The sequence below is a fragment of the Harpia harpyja genome, chromosome 4, assembly GCF_026419915.1.
Source record: "Harpia harpyja isolate bHarHar1 chromosome 4, bHarHar1 primary haplotype, whole genome shotgun sequence".
Lineage (NCBI taxonomy): Eukaryota > Metazoa > Chordata > Aves > Accipitriformes > Accipitridae > Harpia > Harpia harpyja.
This window is the reverse complement of record NC_068943.1, coordinates 86,673,886-86,696,439: the sequence shown is the minus strand read 5'-3', so window position 1 is coordinate 86,696,439 and position 22,554 is coordinate 86,673,886. Positions and strand designations below refer to the sequence as shown.

Below are 22,554 nucleotides of genomic sequence, written 5' to 3'. Positions count from 1 at the left end.
GGGAGCCGGCCGCCGCCGGCGCTGCCCGCTGGCGGGCAGAGCAGCGGCGAGGAGACCGAGCACAGGCCGGCGGGACCGCGCAGCCGGCGGGTGAGCGGGGCCGGTGGGCGGGGCGGAGCTCGCCGGGGACCGGGGCGGGGGCAGAGCCGGCTGGCTGAGCCCCGCGGAGCGGCCGGCGGCTGCGCGGGCGGTCAGGGCGTCGGACGGCGGCTGAAGCAGAGCGGCGAGTCCTGCCCCTGAGCCGGGCGGTAAGTCGCCGGTGCCTTTTTGCTCCAAGCCGTTTGCAGTCAGCGCCTCCTTCCGCGCTCAGAGGCCCTCGGGCGAGGACGAACGATTACTTTACAGATGTCGTTTCACCGTAACACCCTGGTAGCGGAGTTCAGGCTGCCGGAAATTAGAATAACAACGTGAGCAGACACCAAGTCATCCGCCGAGAGGCCGTGCTGCCGGCAGCACTGGAGATTTTAGAAGGAAATCGTAAGATAGGTCAGCTCTTAGACAAAGGAATGCGAAGATGCTACTACTCCTCAATCCGCATGTGAAAGTAAAGTATTTCAAGTAAACCAGGCCTAGTCCATCGGAGTTAGGCCATAATTAATGTCTATGCATTCCTGCTTACCGCCGAACTAGCAGAGAAGCTGTTCCAAAGACAGTTCCCTAGAAGCTTAAGCGGTTTCAATGCAGCTCTCGTGTTTTTGATGGACAGAAAAGATCTGAAATCAGCAGTGTTAATTACTAAGGGCATTAGAAGCTCAAAGTGGGGCTATGCTACTGACTTCCCCCTTAGTATTTTTACTATTGTTTCTCAAAAATGATCGGTATTTGAATTTCATTCGCAGTTATATAAGAACACTATTATCATTCAGGTCAGTCATTTCAACACCTAATTTCCAGCAACGCACTGCCATTACAAAACTGTAGCCCACAGCTGCTGAGTGTTTAGAAAGTAAGTCTGTAGTAACTGGCAATTGCATTTTGCTTCAGCTCTAGACTGGGAACTGAATAAACTATTAGTCTGTCTGATGTTTAATTTCAGTATTTTCACCAAATGCTAAAGCATAAGCAAGTATTTTTAAAATGTTCACACTATCGGTCTTGACATTACTTCATTAATACTTTCCAAGAAGTCTAGCTGCAGTAGGTGCTTTGTGGTATTTCAGGAGCCATATTTTCCAGAACTAAAGAGGATCACAGTTCTCTTCCCTCTAATTTCCTCCCTAATCGAGCACATCATTTTCACCACAAATATGGAATGCAAATATCAGATGGGCTGAACAATTTGAGATTAATTTCACTGGTCAGCCAAACATTATAAAAATATTTCCTTGTCCCTACATATCCATTACCAAAAGAGAATTGTACTTTTGATATTTCTTGCAAAAGAAGGCCTGCAGCAGTGGAGTCGGTGAGAAGGCATCATCCAAGATGTGGATAAAACCCTTTCATTTATTCTTCAGTGGTCCAACAATAATCATTTATCTCCAGGCAAGTGCCCGCTGGTTGGACAGTTTCTTAATATTGAGAAAGGGGAGACAATAACTGAAGAGTCTACCTTCTAACTCTACATTAATTTTAAGCATATATTGTGTCTTTTGGAGAGAGGTTTGCTATCTAACACATACTGAAGAGAAATTTGATTACCTAGCTGTACAGGACACAAATATCCGGGTTTAGTAATTCCACGCTCCTTCTTCCTTGCAGGTTAAGTGGATGATGCCGAGCCTTACCACCAATTAAGAAGTGCTTGATGGCTTTTGTCATGTGATTTCACAAGTATCTATGCTACACAGGGCAGTAAGGTGGAAAGAATACACATCTCACATCAGTGTTTCAGCACGGCCCAGTTCAGCACCGTACAGATGCTGCAGCTTGTTGGCTCTCAGCAGGGCTCATTAGTCTGTATGTAGTACCACAGTTAACACAGCTACACTCCCATTCTGGAGCCAGTTCTGACTTTGCTAGTTGCACAGCATATGCCTGATTTTTAAATCCTGCTCCACTCCTGGGGAATGATGTCTGCATTTCTTTTATTGTTCTCTAACTGCGCAACATTTTCCACTGCCTTGTTGTCACCAATCTCCTTAAAGGTAAAAAAAAAAAAGCCTCAAAACCTCTCAAATGCCCTCAACCAATCATTTCCAGAATAATCCGCAAGAACTAAACATGTCAGCCTTAACGGTTTAATGATTCTTAAGACATACGCTTGGCTGTTTCAGTATGCACTGGACATTACCGATGTAACTCCTCTTCCTTGCCATCCGTTCTTTAACTCTTTCCTCATTCTTTGCACACTACATCTGAAATTGGAGTACAAATACATGGGGAGGGCACAATATTTTGGGTTTTATTTGCTCTCTGTTAGTGGCATGAACCTCAGCTTAACTAGACTTCTCGCAGATATGCTGAACAGAGAGCTGATGGGGTTTACCTAGAGATTATGGGTTACATTCATAAAAGGCCATAGGTACCAAAGTTGAAACTTGGATCCTTAAAAACTCCTGCATAGCTCCCTGCCCTTTCTGGAGGCTCTCAGGTTTCTGAAGAATGCTCCTGCATTTTGCCTCCTGAATAGACAGGTGCCGTGCTGCCATTGCAGGCTGCACATCCCATGGTCACTCACCAAACCTGATGTAACAGTCTCAGTCACACAGGAGGGAAGATGAAACAGGAGTGCTGTGTTTCTTCCAAGGGCTCAGCCAGGGCAGAAATGTACAGTTAGAATTCCCTTTAACATAAATCTTCAGCTTGCTAGGGAAGTGCACTGTTCAGCAAACTGGCTACTTGCACTATACAAATATGGCACATCTTAGCCTATCCAAATAGTAATATGCTCATTATGAATTTCTGTTTACCACTACAGGTAGTAGCATTACTGCCGCCTGCAGTGGTGAAGCTGTATTCCAGAACAGCAGGAGTTCTGTCTGTAGTGCTGTGTAAACAGTACCTCAGGGTACGTTGGAGGTTAATTAGCAGAAGACCCATACTTCTTGCCTGCAGACACCATCTTCAGTTGTGTGGTGATCTGATGCTCTTTTGTTCACAGGAAGAATACTAGGTATGCCCATCATGGGAGCCTCTTCCTCTGATTTCCCCCTCCTGATCCCCCTCGCAGGTTGCACATATTAATCACATGGACACATCCTGACCTTCAACTATATCAGCTGTTTTTCATAATGCCAGGTAGAAAGTAGGAGCCTGGGTCTTCCTGGACAAACTCTGTGTTTCTTACTGCCAGGGCAGATGGAATTTGTAGATAAAATACAAGGCTAGCAGCGACGTGCAGAGTTGCGTCTTGGAATAACGTAGATGCGTACCACGGGGCTTGAGTATACATTACTAATGTGCTGGTCTTTCAGAACGGAGGGAGTAGTGTTCCTATTGAAAGACCAAACTTGCTAAACTCAGTCTGACTGAGAAGAGCCCCACTGCCTGGAAATACCTCTTTCATGACATATAAAAAAACCAAACCCTATTCCTGACAGTCAGTAGAATCATTTCCAGTCACTGATCTGCTGCAACCGAGTTATCGATTTATGCCTCAGGTGTCAGTAAGGATGGTTTGTACCTAAGAATTCCAGTTGGTAGCCTTCATTTGTCAAAAAATAAATAATCTTATAGAATGTTTTTCTTCCTTTATGTTAACTGTGTATCAGTGTACTTCACAAGCAGTGAGAAAGTCTTTCAAGGCTAGACTAGACATAAAAAAATTTCTACAAATGACTGTTCACAAACTGGATAACCAACCCTGACTGCATTTTCCAAGTCATTTTGATTTTTTGAACGCATTTTGATGGGACACATAGGAAAAGACGTTACCCATAGCTAAAGCGAGTATGACGGAGGCCAGTTCTGTGGACTCCATAGCAACATTCCAATCTGACTCAGCTGCTGCTGAAAAAAGCAAAATAGCCAATCTCCTCCTCCCTTCTATTCTAATTCTAGCCAAAGGAAAATCTGATTGCGAACTTTGGATCTTTTTCAGCCTGTTTTCAGCCTGACACTAGTAGTTTGAAAACATAATCATGTGACCTTCAGAGATTTTTATCTCCTAGATTTTAGGCAGGCTTTTCTTCAGAAACTGGAATTTGTCACTTCATTATTTTATTAAGAGCAGACAAAAGACATACTTTCACCTTGGAAATAATTGCTTACTTTCTGCTTGAAAAGCTAGCTGTTGGGAGAAAGAGCAGTCTTTAAAAGGGCAACATGTCCACCTTCAAAATTTTAAGTTCCCCATTTTTGTAAGAAAATAGACAGTTATTCTGGCTGATGGACAAATCACAGAAACAGTACCCCACTAGCGAGATGTTTTTTAATAGGGGTTTCTTATCCCCCTGCACAATGCTTCCCTCCAAAAAAAAGTAGTTACTAAATCCATAAAATCTCTGCAAAATACAGCGTTGTTTAAAAAAAACCCTCCACCTGTCATGCAATAGTCTACAGTATTTCAGAATCATGTTTGCATTCAATGATGCAATCACAGCACAGTAGTGTAAGTTTAAATCTCCTATAACTCCACAGAACTGAAAACTGATTCGTAGGTTTTCACATTTCATGGGATTGTCTTTCTTTTTGTTTTCCTTTTCTCTTGCAAAAATAGTAAATGAAAGTTGCTTTAATAAAAAAAAGTCCAAGGATACAAGAAACAGCAATTTCATTTTTTTTTCTCCTGGTAACTGCAGCAGACTGGTAAAGTAGTATTAGCTGTTCTCGCAATGATTAACTTATATTTGAATATACCAGCTGATCCTGTTTGCATTTAGTAATATTGCTGCCATCGTATCTGAAAAACCACACCGAGTAAATCCTTAAACCATCTGCAGTGAAGAACTGTAAAGAAGTAGAACACATTTGACAATTACTTGTGTAACTGTGACTTAAGAAACTGTATTCATGTATGCATTTTTACAAGTTAAATGAAAATTTATTTAACAATTATCAAAGTGGCCTGCTGCCAAGTCTCCGCATGCCTTTCCCACTCTATTTTGGCAAATTTTAGGTCTCCTATACTTTTACAATCACAGCAGTAATTGCTGCAGATGGAAGCACTGCTGTTTGTACCCTGGCTTGGAAGAAGGAAAATGTTATTTTCCTTTGTATTATTCTTTGTTCAGGTGAACCTTAGGAGAATATTGGGAAGAATTTCTACTTTGTCTCAATGCCATTTGTCACCGTAACAACATATCACTAATGAACAGCTTTGGAGAAATTATAAAGCATAAAATTATCATGAATGTTTAGTAAATACTTTGATAAATAGCTTGTTTATTCTTTCCAGAGTAATGTTCTGTGCTGCAGACTAGCCTTCATATGCATATATATTTTAAAAGGACGTTTTACTCCTAAGAGCTTGACTGACCAAAGTAGCTGTACTCCTAAATTATTGTTTAGTATTGCATCTGATAAGTGGCTAATAGATTGTCCTATCCTTACTGCTGAGGACTTTTAAGAATTGAAGAGCTAGAGAGAGTACTCTGCAAGCTAAAACTCATCTGTTCCTAGCCTCTCTATCTCCCAAATACTACCATTTTTTCTAGGGAAATAAAAAAAAAAAAATGCTACCTCCAGAAAGCCTAGCGGATCTTCTGCCATATTGCTGTGATTTTTACCGACTCTTTTAGTCTTTCCATTGGCTACCCATTTTACTTCACTGAATACAGCTTTCTGTCTTTACCTTTAAGACCTGGATTGCTTCTTGTGCATGCCCTGCCAGCTGTCCTATGCGATCAGCCTGTGAGCTTCTGCTCCCTCGATGCCTGGCCACCAAACATCCACCAGCACGATCTGCCCCCAGGAATTTTTGTGCATGCTCCAATGCCGTGTCCCCCCTCCTGGATGAATGCCCCTATAAAAAAAATCCAGAAAGCCACTGCAGCGTCCTCCCAAGTTTTCCCATGCCACAGCACACCTGACAGCTGCTCGCTAGCCAGAGGCCTAGACGGCTGCGCTAACCACCATCGACACTCACTCCCCAAGGCTGGCTTCAGAAAAGGGGACTCTGGAGCCCGGGTGGCGCAGAGCGGGGCTAGGTCGCGGCAACGGCCCAGCTCCGCACGGCGCCCCGGAAGCCTGCCGAGCTCCCCCGGAGGCGCGTGGGGCCCCTCACGGAAAAGCCGCGCCCGGCGCCGCCACCTCTGGGGCGAAACCCGGGGCCGGAGCTCGCAGCCGCTAGGCTTGACGGTGCGCTGCCGCCCCGACTCTACGCTGCGGTTTCGCGGCGAATCCCCAGCGGTGCACGACGAGCCAGGCGGTCCGCAGCCGCCCCCGGCCCTGGCGCGGCCGCCCGCCCGCCCGGCCCCGAGCAGGTTGGGGGAGGGAGGAAGGGAGGGAGGCGGCGCGTAGAACGGCTCTGAGGGCGCATGAGCGAGGCGCGCAGAGGGCTACAGGGACGCCGGCGCCGGGGAGCGGCTCTGCGGCCTGCCGGGGCAGGCAGCCAGCACCACACGGGCCCGGACCCGGGCCCGCACCCGCAGGTAACGGTCGCCCGGCGGCAGCATTGCTCCCGAAGGGCGGCGCGGCTCGGCTCCGTACCTGCACAGGCGGCCAGGGCGACGCCATTTTGGAGCTGAGCGGGGCGGGGCCGGGCCGGGCTCTGACGCTGCCTTCGAGGCGCGGGCCCCGGCGTGGCGGGAACCGGCGGGTTCGCTAGGGTTTGCCTGGCGGGCTCTGGCCGAGGTGGAGGACTCGGGGCCGTGCCTGGCGGAAGCCCTGCGGAGTCCTCCGTGTGGCGGAGATGGGGCCGGAGAGGTGCTCGCAGAGCCCGTCCTCGCGGCTGGAGAAGGAGATCTGCAAGAGGACGTCTCGCTGCCGGCGTGCAGGAAGCCCGGTCCGGGGCAAAACCTCGCCCCGTACTCGTTGGGCCCACGACTGGGCCGTGAGTAGGTTCGGCCGCACTAGCCTTGCTGTCGGCAGAGCCATCGGTGCCCGAGCTCGGTGGAGCGCATGGAAAGCGCTCTCCGGGGCGGGAGAGTCCTGCCCGGCGCTGCCGGGCGAGCTGGTCCGCCTCGCCGTGCTCCGCCCCTGGGGTTCCCGCCAAGCCCCTAGGTCACCTGAGCCGTGCCCGGCCGAGTCCAGGCTGCCGCCGCCCGGTCCCGAGCGCGGGTCCTCGGACGAGCAGCCTGTCCCCGTGGTGCCGAACTGGGCACGATGCGAGGTTTTCTCCGTGCCTCGCTTAGCCATCACAGCAGTAGCTCTTTTAGCGCTAAAGTGGGTAGAGGACCCAGCGAAAGACTAGTTCTGTCACATTTGGATGGGTTTTGTACACAAAAGCAAGGTGAGGAGAAATCGTGTGTCACAGCTATCGGCTATGATCTTACTAGCATGCAGATCACTGGGGTGATCTTCTCCTGGAAAGATGCTAGAATGCAACTGCTTTCCAAAATGAGATCTACCACTTAGACTGATCCATCTGGATTACAGAAGCTTTATGTTGTATTAGGCTGGGAACCACACTAGGTTTATTTTCCAAGGTAATAGGGATACGCCAAAGTGTATTATACTTCTATTTAATCCCCTTCTTTGAACCCATGTAGCACATCAGTTCAGTTTATTTAACCCTTTCCAAATATCAACAGTCCTTTTCCTAGGCAAGGAAGGTGGCTCAAACACTCTGTCTCGCGTACAGCTGGGCAAGGGTATGTGTGAAAAATGTATTATGATTCGGGGTAGATATTTTTTAAAGATGAAAAGTGTATTCGAGCCTATTCATACTACAATGATGAAAGGACAGATTTATGCTTTCGAGCCCCCCTTGCAAAAAATATCACATGCTGAGGCTGAATTTAGTACTTTGAAGCCAGCCCTGAGTATTGACATGGAGCATGCTGCTGAGAAATTACTGGATATGGAATGCTTTTCATTATTCTGAGTGTTCATTTTGATCGGTCCTGGCTAACAGGATTTTTACAGAGCATGGGAAATGCCTCTAGGGGAAGCCTCCATTTTGATTGCTGATAACTCATCTAATTCCAGTGTTCCCGAGTTTGCTGTCAGGCTCTTGATGTGTTAAAACACCTATTTTCCAGATTCCTCTGTGGAATGCTTTTTCCCCTAAGAGTCTGGAAAAATAACTCGGGTTTTCTTGGGTTTTGGTGCTAAATAAGTTTGGCTGTGGGAAGCTGTCATGGTTTAAGCCCAGCTGGTAGCAAAGCACCACAAGGCCGCTCGCTCACTCCTCTCCCCATCCCCGTGGGATGAGGAGGAGAAAATATAAAGAAAAGCTCATGGGTCAAGACAAGGACAGGGAGGGATCACTCACCAATTATGGTCATGAGCAAAAGACAGACTCAACTTGGGGAAAAAACAACATCAATTTCATTTACTACCAATCAAATCAAAACAAGGATAATGAGAAGGAAAACCAAATCTTAGAACACCTTCCCCCCACCCCTCCCTCCTTCCCAGCTCAACTCCACCCCCGATTTTCTCCACCTTCTCCCCCCCCCAGCGGCGCAGGGGGACGGGGAATGGGGGTTGGGGTCAGTTCATCCCACCTTGTCTCTGCAGCTCCTTCCTCCTCACTCTTCCCCTGCTCCAGTGTGGGCTGCTCCATGGGCTGCAGGTGGGCTTCTGCTCACCTCCATGGGCTGTAGGAAGACAGGCTGCCATTTCACCAGGGACTGCAGGGGCATCACCTCCTCCCCCTCCTTCTTCTTCTTCACTGGCCTTGCTGTCTGCATAGGGGTTTCTCTCACATCCCCCTCCCCTACTACAGGTGTCCCCTCTTAAATACATTCTCCCAGAGGCACTACCACTGTTGCTGATGGGCTTGGCCTTGGCCAGAGGCAGGTGCAAATTGGAGCCTGGGAAGCTTCTAGCAGCTTCTCACAGGAGCCACCCCTGCAGCCCCTCCACGGCTACCCAGACCCTGCCACACAAACCCAAAATAGAAGTGCACATTGTTACAAAGACAGAGCATGCAATTAAAGTTCCCTTTCTTGATGATTAAAGATTTTAAATACATGTCAAATGAAATGCAGTAAAGGAACCAGAGGGGTTAAATGAATTGCCGATGCATTTCTTTTGGCATGAAGTGGGGGGAGGGGGGTGAAATGTTTAGTTCTTCAAAGCAATAGACAATAAAAATCCTTTTGAAAGTTAATTAAATAAATGTGTAGTATATGTAATACACTGGAGTATGATCCGTGGATTAGAGTGAAATCTCAACAGTCTGAGTTCACTTGTTTAGAGAAATCACTTGTGTTTTGATACCCAGGTGGACTGATTAAGCATAGCAGTAGAAAATATGGGGTGCAAAACACGGGTGACTATTGAGCTTAACATTTCAGTATGTTGTAGAGAAACTCAGGAATCTAGAAAATGCTAGACAGGTATATGCTAATTTGCCATGCAGTACTACGGTATTTTCAGGCAGCTAATCAAAATGAATCAGAAAACCATCAAACTTGTGCCATGCGATCACAATATCAGAGGTTTATCTACAAATAGAAACACAAGGAGCATCCTTTATTGCATTTAGCAAAGAGTTGGAGTATCCCACATTTCTTTCTAATCCTTTTTGCATGCTGTTATGGCTGTTTATTTTTCTGCAAGCATTAGCCTGATGAATTTTGTGCCCATGAACAAGGTTTTAAATGCCCTAGAATACACAAAGTGTTTCATCTTGGACTGGAGATTATAAGCATGGATTTAGTTTTGCAGTTTGAAATGAAATTGCTCTCGAGTCATTTGCTCTCAGTGACCAGAAAAATCTGCAATAAGAGCATCTAATGGAATTTCTGAGCAATGGAAGTAGCCTTATTTGTTGTGGCATCCTTAGTACCCATGACCAAGGTTGATGGAGTGACACTCGTACTTGCTTTAATGAGTTGCATGTAATTGTAGTGTGCTGCATCAGAATGCCAGAGGGATGTAAATTCCTTTGGGGTGTGCTTTTAGGAAGCCCCAGAACATCTTGTCATGACAGCATCTTCCTGCATGCTCTTTCTATTTCTGTGCATATGGTGTTTGTCGGTGCTTTTAGACATCCATTCTGCAGCATGCTTTTTTCTTTTCTGTCTTTTCAAACAGTTACTTAGGCCTTCTAAAACTGTCTGTCTTGAGAATAGAATAGGGAAGCACCTGCTCTCTTCAGCATCAGCTTTATCCAAGACACCATATGGTTATTATATAACATAATCTTTTTCGTGTTGTTACTTGCATAGCAGAATAACTGCAGGACTCGGCCTGATTCAGGTCAAACTGAACACTTGAGAGAAAGATCTACTAGGAATTTACTATTTTTACATGATTGCCATTTTTCTTGCATGCTTGAGCTTAGGTATTATCTTTGCTCATTTCAGGACTGCCTCTGAATCACAGTCCAGAAAGAAGAAACTATCATCGTGTTGATTTAAGTTGAACATTTGTCTCTTAGGATTAAGAACAAAGCCATGCCAGTGCTTTCGGAAGACTCGGGTAACTAATCTGCATGCTTTCAACAGACCAGTGACTGAAATCTTACTGTATGTGTTTCACAGAGGAAATTAATTCAAATTGGAGTTAAATAAAATAGAACTAAGATAGTTCAACTAGATTTCTTAGCAATTCCCTAAAAGAATACAAGGAAGGTAGAGTATAAAAGGTGGAAATTAATAAAGTTAGTCAGATTTCAGGAAACGCCTAGTTTCATAAGAACCCTAGAGCCCCTGAATATATGCTGGTAGACAGGCTGCTATGGACAAGCTTGGACCTCTCAGTATAACACTGGCTTCTATGCATGCTTATTAAAGCTCAGCTGTTATATCTCTGCTGCTTGCTGTGCCACTTTGTAATATTTTTCTGAACAGGTGTTGGTAAGCTTTGTTAATATTCTTCCTTTTGACTTAAAAACCAGCGATTCCATTTGAGGCTTGCTAACCAGCTTCTCCAGTATGCTACCCAGGGTGAAGTCATATACTGAGTTTTAAAACAGAAGTGAGTTTGAGTCTCCCAGATCCAAATGCACTCTAAAGTTCATGGAGAGAATAGCCAAAGGAGCAGATTTTAGCCCCCCGCCCTTTTTTCTTTGTTTTGTTTTGTTTTTGTTTTCCCAGTCATGGTCCACCAGGAAGAACCTAATGTTTGTCTGGCCCTGTGCACTGCAAAATTGGCATATTGATGATTTAAGCACTTTTTAGAAAACTAGCCACAAGCTTTGCTTCCACTGCAGTGGAAACCTACACCAGTCCTTTCCTCCTCTGGTCAGACCTGACTTCTAACAGGTGCCTCAAAGGTAGCAAGAGCAGGATAACACTTGTAAACAAAGTTGCTCAGGAAGTAGAGCTGGTAGCTGTGCAACAAAGAAGTTCAGTCATTTTGCAAGTCTGCTGTGGCACTCTAATAACTCAAAGTTTGTTAGAGGGCTAGCTGTTCTAGAAACAAAGGGTAATTAACATGAAGGGGGAAACTTCAAAAGTAATGTCTTTAAAAATGTATATTGCTTTGGTAGCTTTTGCTTAATATGTTATATCTTAAGCTGCATTTGCCACTTAACCGCTTAAGAAGGGAGCATTACAAAATGAGTGGAAGATAAGCATAAATCTCTCTGCAAACTTAATGATCGCCAAGATGGTACCCAAGTAAATGTAGTTGATGTTAAGTCTGCAACAGAAGATCCCATGAGACATGCTGTCTACAAAGCTTTTGTTCTATCTTGAATTTAAACTTAGGATTGCATGAAACTTTGGCCCTTTTGACATCTCAGTTAAGACCTGATTCAAATCATAAAGAGGAAATGGGATTCCTTAGGGATGTCTTCAGTGAAAAGAGTCTCAGCTACCTGATGAAGGTAAAAGTTCATTTATGATAGTACATTTTCCTTACAGGTTACTTATTCTCTGTCCCCTTGATTTATCAACTGTTTACTTTGCCAAAGTTTGGGGTTTTGGTTTTTGGTTTTTTTAGGTAGAATTCTATCCTGACCAAAGCATGTATTTATTTAAGCACAAACATTAAGGACATTTGCTGACAATTAACATATTTTATTCAGAAAAACCATTTCTGTCTTGATTGCCAAAATGCAGATACAGTGCCCCACAGCTAAAAAGCAGTGTGAAATGGCTTCATTTTTTCCCTTATGCTTCTGAAGTCTTAACAGATTTCCTGGCTGTCTGTGAAACTAGCATGAGCAAAAAGAAAACTAGAAGACTCCAAAACAAATATAACCCTAAAAACATTATTTTTCTGACACTTCTCAGAAAAATTATATTCCTTAAATATAAAAATATTCCAGTGTAGGTATATTTAGGAAGTTTTGTCTTTTTCAGATTCATGAAAAACTCCGTCATTATGAAAGGCAAAGTCCAACTCCTGTTTTACATAGTGCAGCAGGATTAGTTGAAGATGTGAGTAAAAATTCTTGTCTCCTTATTTTCCTATTATTTAAGCCTGCTTTTCCAACAAATGAAAGCTTTGCAATTGTGCTATATGTGTACTATTTCTCATCTTCCCCAACTGTCTTTGGAATCTATTGGCTAGTTTCACTCATGATTGATCACAGAAATGAGAGCTGAAAAATACCGTGTCATTAAGTGTCCAATGAAGACAGACACAGGCAGGTAGACCAGAAGGATGTTATTAGTGGCCTTCATAAGGGAAAGGCTGCAAAAAGCATTCAGTCCTTTCTTGACAATAGACTATCCTAGCTAAGCATTCGGTCTTAAGGACTTAAATCCATTACAAGCCAAGCAGCATTGCTGTTCACGTAGAATGGTTTGGGTTGGAAGGGACCTTGAAAGATCATCTAGTCTCACTGCCCTGCCATGGGCAGGGCCACCTTTCACTAGATCAGGTTGCTCAAAGCCCTGTCCAATCTGACTTTGAACATTTCCAGTGGTGGGGCATCCACAACTTCTCTGGGCAACCTGTTCCAGCATCTTGCCAGCCTCACGGTGCTACGGATGCATGCGTAACCAAATCCAACAGGTGTTAAAACTCAGATTTATTCTTCAGCAAAAGTTAGTTAGAAGTCCGGTAACATTTTATAAAACCACAGGCTCAATGATGTAAAGAGAATTAATACTACACGGCCGACTTAAGAATCCCCAAGATTTAAAGTGATGGCTCAAAACGCGCGTATCACTCACCTAAAAGCTGAGGGCTCTCTCCCTCGAGGAGTTACCTCGGGCGGTGCCCCGACCCGAGGGGGAGTCCCCGACTGCAGACCCGCTGCTCCGAGGAGGACTGCCAACGTGTCCTCCGGTGGGACCCCGTTTATACCCCTGTCGAATCTGACCTGTGGTCATTTAATTCTGTTGGCCAGGAGGGTCACCTCGGTGTACCTGGCGCATCTCGATTGGCCAGTTCAAATTTCAACCTGCAGCCTCCAGGGTTTCCTTCCCCTTCTCCCTTCCTGGAGAAGTTTCGTTTCCTGCTGGCGGGATGTGGGGGGGGGAAAGGAGTGTACTGCCACGCATGGTAAAAAAATTCTTCCTTATGTCCAATCTGAATCTGCCCTGTTTCAGTTTAAAACCGCTGCCTCTTGTCCTGTCACTACAGGCCTCGGTAAAGAGCTTTTCTCCATCTTGCTTTTAAGCCCCCTTTTATATATTGAAAGGCAGCAATAAGGTCTCCCCAGAGCCTTTTCTTCTCCAGGCTGAACAACCCCAACTGTCTCAGCCTTTCTTCATAAGAGGGGTGTTCCAGCCCTCGGATCATTTTCATGGTCCTCCTCTGGACATGCTCTAACAGGTCCGTGTCTCTCTCGTACTGGGAACCCTGGAACTGGATGCCATACTCCAGGTGGGGGATCTCATGAGAGCAGAGTAGAGGGGGAGAGTCACGTCCCTTGACCTGCTGGCCATCCTTCTCTTTATGCTGCCTGGGACATGATTGGCTTTCTGGACTGCAAGTGCACATTGCCACCGCATATCTGATTTTTCATCCACTGGTATCACCGAGTCCTTCTCCACAGTGCTGCTCTCAATTTATCCCCCAGTCTGTCACAGAGCAAAGTTACATCTTAGATGTGTTTGTAACATGCCACGTGCCTGAAAAAGTGAAATTTATACTGCATTTGACAGCTCTTTACAAGTAGCTTGCACCTGTTTCCTTCCAAAGCGTAGCAAAGGGCTGTGGAAGGTTTGGGAGCTAGAATTCCTTCCTCTGCAGAGGAATCCCACTGCTCCATCTTAACCTGCAGCATACCCCACCTCCCCTTTCCCACAAATAGCCTACTGCCTCCATAAAAGTTTTGGCATTGCTGCCTGTCAAGTCATAAAAATTTACCATCTTCTAAACAGCGGAGAAGGTTTATATGGGACACTATGACTTCCCTATCGAGAACCCTTTACAGTGAAAGGAAATCCCTCTTGCCCCAACCCCTTCTCTCTTCCTCTTCCCTCTCTCTTCCCACCCAGCCAGTCGAGTGCAAAAGTGCTTCCATTATTTCTCTAATCTTTTGTTTGGAAGGCCTGAGACTCCAGGGCATGTTTTGGTATTGAGGCTTTGCAGGGAAACAAGGGATCTTCTGTTGCATGTTCCACACGGGTAATGCTACCTAGTTATGGAGAGGATTAAACTCCTTTCTCATAGTACAAGCACAAGAGTGTTGTTTCACATATCACTCATGGATTCCATATAGAATTTAAAATTTCAGAACTCATTCCCGAAATTATATTGGCGGAATCACTCTTAAAAATGTATGTTTAGGGGCTAGGATCCTGATTTCTGATGATGTCTTCCTGCACTATCTAATAAAAATAAAATAGATGAAGAAGCTTCTATTTCTTTTAGGATTCATGCACTATTGATTGGGATTGTTTTTGATCTGTTCACACTACTTTGAAGGATGATGGAAGCTTGCAAACACTCACCAGAAACACTCACTTGCAAATATATGATCTTGTTTGGTGGACTCCTTTAATTTTGAGGTTGTTAATTTTTATTTTAAAGGTAATAGAAGAATTGCAGACCACACCAGTGAATAATGAAGAAAAAGAGCTACTTCAGCTGTTGTCAACACCACATCTCAGGGTAAAAAACACACCAGAGACCTTAACGAAATTCCTTTGCAGAATTCCAATAGAACGTTTTGTAATGAAAAGTTACACTGGAGACTCCCTAAGAGAAAGGAAAACCCTCCTACAAACTGTAGCTCTATTCCACTGTGATTTCCTGCACAGGCTTTAGGATGCAAAGGGGATTGAGAAGACACAGATTAGGCCTTTCATGTATAATGCACCATGTTGTCCTCCCTCCCCTCCTTAATATTTTCTGAGGGAGCAGAAAAGAGAATACCATTTCTCAAATTTTTGCTTTCCATGGTCGACCTCCATTCTGTAAGTTCATTTAGGCTGAGCTGATTATTGCCTGGATTTACTTTAAATGTCAACATGTACAAATAAATCATTTACATGATGTGTAAGATAATTGGTAAATCTTTTGGGGGAGGATTTATGGTGAGGGTGGGAAGGGGGCAGTTTAAGTTTGCTGTAATGTTGGAAACATGAGAACTGGAAACTAATATTACCCCATTACATTACTGTTTCTTATTTCCTTTGCACAGGCAATGCTTGTAGTACATGACACGGTAGCACAGAAGAACTTTGACCCAGTTCTTCCACCTCTACCTGATAACTTTGATGATGATTTTGATGAGGAATCAGTGAAAATTGTTCGGCTAGTGAAAAATAAAGAACCCTTGGTACATATAAAATAACCTATCTCTAGTCATAAAACTCTGTAATGCAAAAACGTTATTGTGAGTATGGAGGAGATACCTGAAGATGTCATCAAGTAGTCTGCAAAAACTAGGAGTGTTCTGAAGCTAGTAAAGTAACATAGAAAGAAAACTTTGGTAAATACACCTTCACAATTTTGTGTGAGACATCTTATAGTTGTGGGTTTATAACGCCAGTTAACACAGGGAACACGATCTCTGAGGAAACTATATGTTGAAGCAATTATGCTTTTATTAATATTAATTCTTTTCATATTGTAGCTAACATTCAATTAATTAATACCCTCATTTGCATGAAAGTCAGTGATGTATGGTAAGAGTATGTTTGATAGCTGTATGTAAACATTATATTGACAAGGTACTAATTTTATACAAATGGAAACGGAAGAATTGATTTCCTAAGAAAAAAACAGTTGCATCAGGGAAGAAATCTGCTAAAGTGCTTTTTGTATACGACAGTAGGTAGTAGAAGCGAGCAGTGACTTGCTTAATTCCCGATTAAAGCTTTATATTGCCAGCAGAGGTGGGAGAAGAAAAAACCCAAAAAACAGTTACTTGGCTTTCCTTGCTTTTGTATGTAAAAGTGCTGGCTGTATTGTATAAAGATTCAGAAGACACATAGAGAAAGCTTGTTGTAAGAAATTCTGTTTTGCACACTTGAGTGACTTTGATCCCCACAATAATGTAGGTAGTGTAAGCACTTGGCAAAGTCGGCAGAAAGGAAGGTGTGTGCGTTTTCCGACAATCACGTGACATTGGCACAGGCAAAAGTTGAGTAACAGTGAAAATTGTCGAGGAGGAAGAAAAAAATTATAGAACAAATTAATTCCAGTTTAAAAGACACATCAGCTTACATGTTATTTCACTGCTCAGTGTATTCTAAGCAGATTTCTTATAATGGTTTCTTGGGGGGGGGTGTTTTATTTCAGGGAGCTACCATCAGAAGAGATGAACATACAGGAGCTGTGATTGTAGCAAGGATCATGAGAGGTGGTGCAGCTGATCGCAGTGGTAAATTTCTGAAGAAACGGGGATTTAAAATTGCATTTGTAAACGGTTTTAAAATTTCCAAAATTACGCACGCACGCACATACTGTATACACACACCTAGAGCAATAATCTGTAACTAAATCTGATGGTTATTCATTCCAAAACTAGTCCTTCGGACATGGGTGTTTAATACATGTATAGACTATTTTGTAGAAAAAAGATAACAGCCTATCGAAATCTTAATAGGCAACTGTTAGATGTCAAGTCTGAACTAGTGTGTAGTCAGTGGAGGGAGATGGACATTGCTGGAGAACAAATCATCCCAACGAGATTTAGAATGGGATGGGTCACTGCTGGAATTGCCTTTCTTCCTTATGGACTATAAAGGGAGCCTACATGGTGAGCTCACTTGACAACTGAATTTCTGGTGTCTAGTGGCAGGAGAGACTTCCGTGTGTAGGCTGTCATTCAGCATGCTTGCAGGATCTACAGGGTTAATTCATGCAGTATTTGACCTTCCATTTTCTACAAGGTGATCATCCAGATTTTATTAAATAAGCTGAATTGGCCTTATATGAGATTTATAGACTCTGAGCCTCATGCACGTTTTTTAGTACACAAGTAATGCAATCCCCAAATTAATTAATTACTCTGATGAAAAAATATTAGCTAATTACAGCTTTCTTCTTTTTCATTATCAGTCTTCAAATTAGTGTAATCTGATAAACGTCATGTGAAATGACTAGAATGTGCGCTTAGCATTTCTGTATTTCATCAGTAATCTATTCATTTAATTAGATACGTTTTTCTCTAAAATAGCCACTAGGTAAAAATACCAACAGAGATAGGAGAAGTAGGTCTAAGCTTTAGAAAAAAGAAAAGAAAGTAATGTTTTTTTACCGTAAATACACTATTTTGGTTTATTCAGTGTATCGTGTTATTTCTGTTTGCTTTACTGAGAAATTCTTTTATGTCAGTTAACAGTGGTTATATAACACAAGTACAACATTTCTTACTGAACTGGATAAACGAACTTAAAACTTGTAAGGGCCTCTTCATAGCTTGTTAAAAAAAAAAATAGTCCAACGTTCTTTCTGGGACTGCGTAGTGTTGATCTGTCAGTTGACAGCCATGTCATTCCTGCCTTTATAGTCAGCAGCGTGTGTCCTGACACTACAAGATTTGATCATCTTCATGAAACTATTCCAGTTTTGCATTCTTAGTGCTGATCCAAATATAGAGGCAGTGATTTTCCAGAGTATCTTGCCATGTGTTCTCTGTCTCCATGCTGGTCTCCTATGAGACTGTGCTGCATGAAAAAAAATGCCAGATGGAATAAGGGCGAGAGACTTCAGAGCACATTGCCAACAAAGGCACTTCACTCCAGTAGGAAATCCATTAAGCTGGGGGAGGGAGGAGAGGAGGTACATGCTGTTGACTTAGGTTGGACACCAGAGGAGCGGTGCTTTCCAGTCTGTAGACTTATTTTAATTTACTTACCATCTTTTCAGGTCTTGTCCATGTTGGAGATGAACTAAGAGAAGTCAATGGTATTACCGTGCTTCACAAACGACCAGAAGAAATAAGTCAGATTTTGGTCTGCACTGATTTTAATTTCAAGATCTTTTCTGTTGGGTGATGTAGTAATTAAAATAGATGATTAAATTTAACCATGAGTTTAAAATATGTATAGAGCTAAAAGACACAATCCCTGCTTGTCTTTGCATTAAGTTTTTCTTCTCCCAGTGGCTTAGCGTTCTCCTTTTGACTTCAAAAACTTCTGCAAACTGAATCGGTACCAAGTAAGATACAAATATAAAGTTACATGTTGCTCTGTCAAGAACGTTCCTTTCATGCTTTGTTTATGACAAACGGATTACAAATTAAAAGTGCATTCCTAGAAGATAAGCAGTTTATTCATAATACGGTATGTTAGGAAGCTGAAGAAAGTCTCGGCTGCGTGTCCAATAGAGCTGTCAATCTGTTCGTTACCAGCAGATTCCTTGTGACATTAGCAAATTCTTGCTTCAAGCTTCTCTAACATTAATGCCCACAAATCTTGGTAGAAACCGTCATAGTTCTTACGGTTATTTGTCTCTTGACTCCCCTCTTGTGGCTTGGTTCCCCCTTATCTTGGTGTGGAGTGGAGTTAGGGACACAGTAACAAGAACGGCAACACTAGGAGACTGAAGTATCTGGCAGTGGTTCCATCACCTAATTTAAATTTAGATCAAAATAATCCTGCATAAGGAGAATGACTGCTTTTAACTTGGGGGAGGGAAGATCAAAAATCGTATTTTGAAATACTGTGTAAAGTTTTATTTGTGGGGACTCTGGGATGCTATTCATCTGTCCTGTTTTAAGTGCCTGCAATGTAATAGTTTCCTTTTCACAGTTTATTTTTTGAGGAAGAGCTATAAATGTTTGTCCAAGCTGATTGTCCAGGTTTCCTTTTTAATCTGTGCAGAATAGCAGGCTTCTCTAGGACACAGTTCATCTTGTCCAAAATAAGGCATCTAAAATAGATTAGATAAACCTATTCTAGACTTCCAAAGCACCTAACTAATAATTGAAATTTACTAGCAAAGATTTTTAGAGTGAAAGTAGATGTTTACTTTGTAGATGTTTACCGGTTAGTCACTATGTGGGAAAATACAGCAATATTTTTCAAAGGAGCACTTTAAAATGGTTAGTCTGCAAAAACTTAAGTTAATGTCATACTAAAAGCCACAGAATTATTTAATGCCCTGTGAACTGTAATCCAGAAATTAATGCAGTTGCTAAAAGCAAATGAAGGAATTTTAATGCAGGTCTTAATGTGTTCTAGCCAAGTAGTTACTGTGGATGTTTCCATGGGGACTATTGTGAAGGATTCATGGAACATCACGATAGTCTTTGTAATGAAGTTAGACAGTGGATTAGCTTGGCCTATTAAAGTTCTGAGAAGAAGAGACAGATGCTAGCTCCTAAACTGGAACTTGAATAGTCTGCATTGTGTCCTTGTCCTGCTTTCAAAGTAAAAAAAACATTACTGTCTTTCTCAGGCTCAGTCTCAGGGATCAATAACATTAAAAATAATTCCAGCCATCAAAGAAGAAGATCGTCTAAAAGACAGCAAGGTATGCAACTTAGTGAAATACTGAAGCGTGTGTTTTCATATTTACACAATTCTGGCATCTCTGTAAATACAAGATTCCTGCTGTTTCAGTGAGGAGTGTCACAGACCCACCCATAATTGAACTAAAAAGATAGTAGAGCAGTTTCTTGTTGTAAAATGCAGTGCCCTTTTATTCAGTAGAACTACTCAGATGACTTCTCTCTTCTTCATCATCTTGGCACATGTTCTTTCACAGCATATCTGAAATCTAGCCTCTTCCTTTTGTTCACATAATTAAAATTGGTGCTCCTGCCAGTCGCCTCTTACCATGACAGCTGCTATCTCTCCATTATCTCTGGGCATTTTGCCACTCGCTTGAGTCAAAACAGACCTATTGGCAAACAGAGCTGCATTCATCATTTGACCCCATTAGCCCACTGCAAACATCAACACACCTCTCCGAGTGCTTCATTTGCCCTCCTTGATCAGCAATGACTTCCTGTTCAACTGGTCCCTTACAGGATTCCTCTGTCAACCTCTATTTCTGCTTCCCTGCTCTCAGTTGCCAAATTTTTCCTTGAAGCCCCGCAGATCACTTTTAAAAGTAGTTCTACTGTGATCTGTTAAATAGCGGCAAGATACAAATCCAAAGTTGAATAGTAGATTTTGATGCATTAAAAGAACATTTTATGGACAGTCTTTATAATTGGGCAACTTTGCCATAAATCCCTTTTTATTGTTTTCTCCCTCCTCTTCATTTTTTTTTTTCCTTTGTTGCATTTTGTACTTACGTAGACTGTGAACTGTGTTTCTTGGGACTTTGATCTTTGAGTCCCATGTTCCACAATACCAATACATAATGACTGGGTATCTGCTTGAAAGTTATTTTTTGTAAGTCAAAATACAGATGCAGCTTGCTAGTTTTCAATATTTTTCAGTACCGTAAAGCATAAAGGAGACATGAAGATTATATATAGATAGCAGTGTAAGTACTGGGGAAGCCTTTTAAAGGTAGTTTGAAATTCCAAGTAGGACAAGAAGAAAGGATGTGTTACTTTCTTTTAAAGGTGTTTATGAGGGCGCTTTTCTGCTATAATCCCAAAGAAGACAGAGCCATTCCTTGCCAGGAGGCTGGGCTGCCATTTAAGAGACGACACGTCCTCGAAGTTGTAAGCCAAGATGATCCCACATGGTGGCAAGCAAAGCGTGTTGGAGATACCAACCTCAGAGCAGGCTTGATCCCCTCAAAACAGTTCCAAGAAAGGTTTGTCAATGAAGATTACAGACTTTTTTTCACACATACAGTGTCACACTGATTTTATGCTGCTTTTTTTCACAGGAAATGAAGGGCAGGATCATGCCAAGGTGAATACCAGATGCTTAGAGGAAAGTGCTAAAAAGCTCCATCTTCTCCAATTATATAATAAACTTCCTAGCTTTCCTTGGCTAGTTTGCCATTGACTTATGCTTTGTAGCATGAGGACAGAAGCACTTGCTAAACAAACACGACTGAAATGAAATGTGGAAGATTGGTCTCTTGACCCTGTTGGCTTATGGAGACACAGTATTTCACAGACTTATACTTCCATAGTATAAGAGGAAACACTGATTTATTGTAACAGTTTTTAATTTATGCATGTTGTAGTAGTAAAAAAAAGTGTATCTGATCTTTCTTCTGGCTCCTAAGAGAGTATTTAGCTTGGACCTGGATACCTTCTAGAGCTTGAAGTTTCTCTGTTTTCACAGCAAGATATGTATATCTTCTAAAGCAAAAATATCCCTCATGTCTTGTATTTACAGTACAGAAGTCTTCTGTTTAAGAAGGAATCTGATTTAGGCCACCGGTCTCATTGTGTGATTCTTACTCCAAATTACTGGATATGTCTTCTTTGGATTGTAGGTGTTACAAAGGTGGGGTGTCTAAGAATTAAACAGGTCTGATTCTGTTGCTGGCTTCCAAGATTTGCATAAGGTTTCTAATAGAGGACTTCGCTCCACTGTATGAATGCTCTTTTGAAATGCTAGGCAAATTCTGCCTGAACAGCTCGCTCTCTCTTCCTGTGCATGCATGTATGTCAACAGATGCTGCTGCGCTGCAGTCTTTTTTTTTTCTTTGTCCTTTTTTTTAAGATGTTGTAAACTACATTTCAATGTATGCAAGAACACAGTGCTTCAGTGTCTGTTTCCCCTGAGTGACTGTGTAAATGCCCGAGCATCTTCTTTATTTAGCCTGTTACGAATGTTGGTCACTTCCAAAAAAACACTTGGGAAGAAAATGTGGTTTCCTTTGCCAACAGTGTGGGGTTTCTTGGGGGTTGGATTTTTGTGCTGGGTTGTTTGGGGGTTTGTGGGTGTTGGGTTTTTAGAGGCAGCGGTGGGGGGGAGTGGGTGTTGAGCAAATTCAAGACTGGGAGATTAGGAGTTGAACTCTGGGTCATGATTTTAACAGTTCAGAAAATTTTGCTTGATACTCTGTTCTTACATTTTCACACAAGCTGGGTAACTTGGTTTGTTTACTACTAAATAACAGAAAACTCCAAACTGATCTGGAAGGCAATGGATAATTTCTAAGTATACATAGCTGCAGTGATCATTTTGCACAAATGTTACCTACTTTTGAGTACTCTTTGAGGTTAGTAGTTTTAGGATTGCGGCAGACAGGAATTTTGCCCATCCCTTGTAAAAATGGCAAATAGAAGTTGGATTCTCAGCAGAATTAGAATAGAATAGTTGTTTTCTTAATCTTGCAAAAAAGATGGGGGGGGGGGGCAAATAGAAAAAAATTACATTGATAAAAGTAACGTGCTGT

General features: G+C 42.7%; 1 protein-coding gene across 6 annotated transcripts in view; it reads left to right on the top strand.

Moving 5' to 3' along the window:
* The first annotated feature begins 67 nt into the window (after positions 1-67).
* Positions 68-22,554, top strand: part of MPP3 (MAGUK p55 scaffold protein 3) — a 34,867-nt gene continuing 12,380 nt past the window's right edge. For 3 of the 6 annotated variants that reach the window (XM_052785609.1, XM_052785608.1, XM_052785604.1), the window contains exons 1-10: positions 7,150-7,273; positions 10,302-10,416; positions 11,649-11,767; positions 12,246-12,323; positions 14,872-14,952; positions 15,485-15,622; positions 16,588-16,669; positions 18,160-18,245; positions 19,693-19,767; positions 20,813-21,009. In XM_052785609.1, the coding sequence (XP_052641569.1) occupies positions 10,392-10,416; positions 11,649-11,767; positions 12,246-12,323; positions 14,872-14,952; positions 15,485-15,622; positions 16,588-16,669; positions 18,160-18,245; positions 19,693-19,767; positions 20,813-21,009 (881 nt within the window). In that variant the 5' untranslated portion in view covers positions 7,150-7,273; positions 10,302-10,391. Of the gene's footprint in view, positions 91-6,357; positions 6,474-7,149; positions 7,274-10,301; positions 10,464-11,648; positions 11,768-12,245; positions 12,324-14,871; positions 14,953-15,484; positions 15,623-16,587; positions 16,670-18,159; positions 18,246-19,692; positions 19,768-20,812; positions 21,010-22,554 lie in introns of those variants that run through there. The other 3 variants (XM_052785607.1, XM_052785606.1, XM_052785610.1) reach the window with 3 other exon arrangements.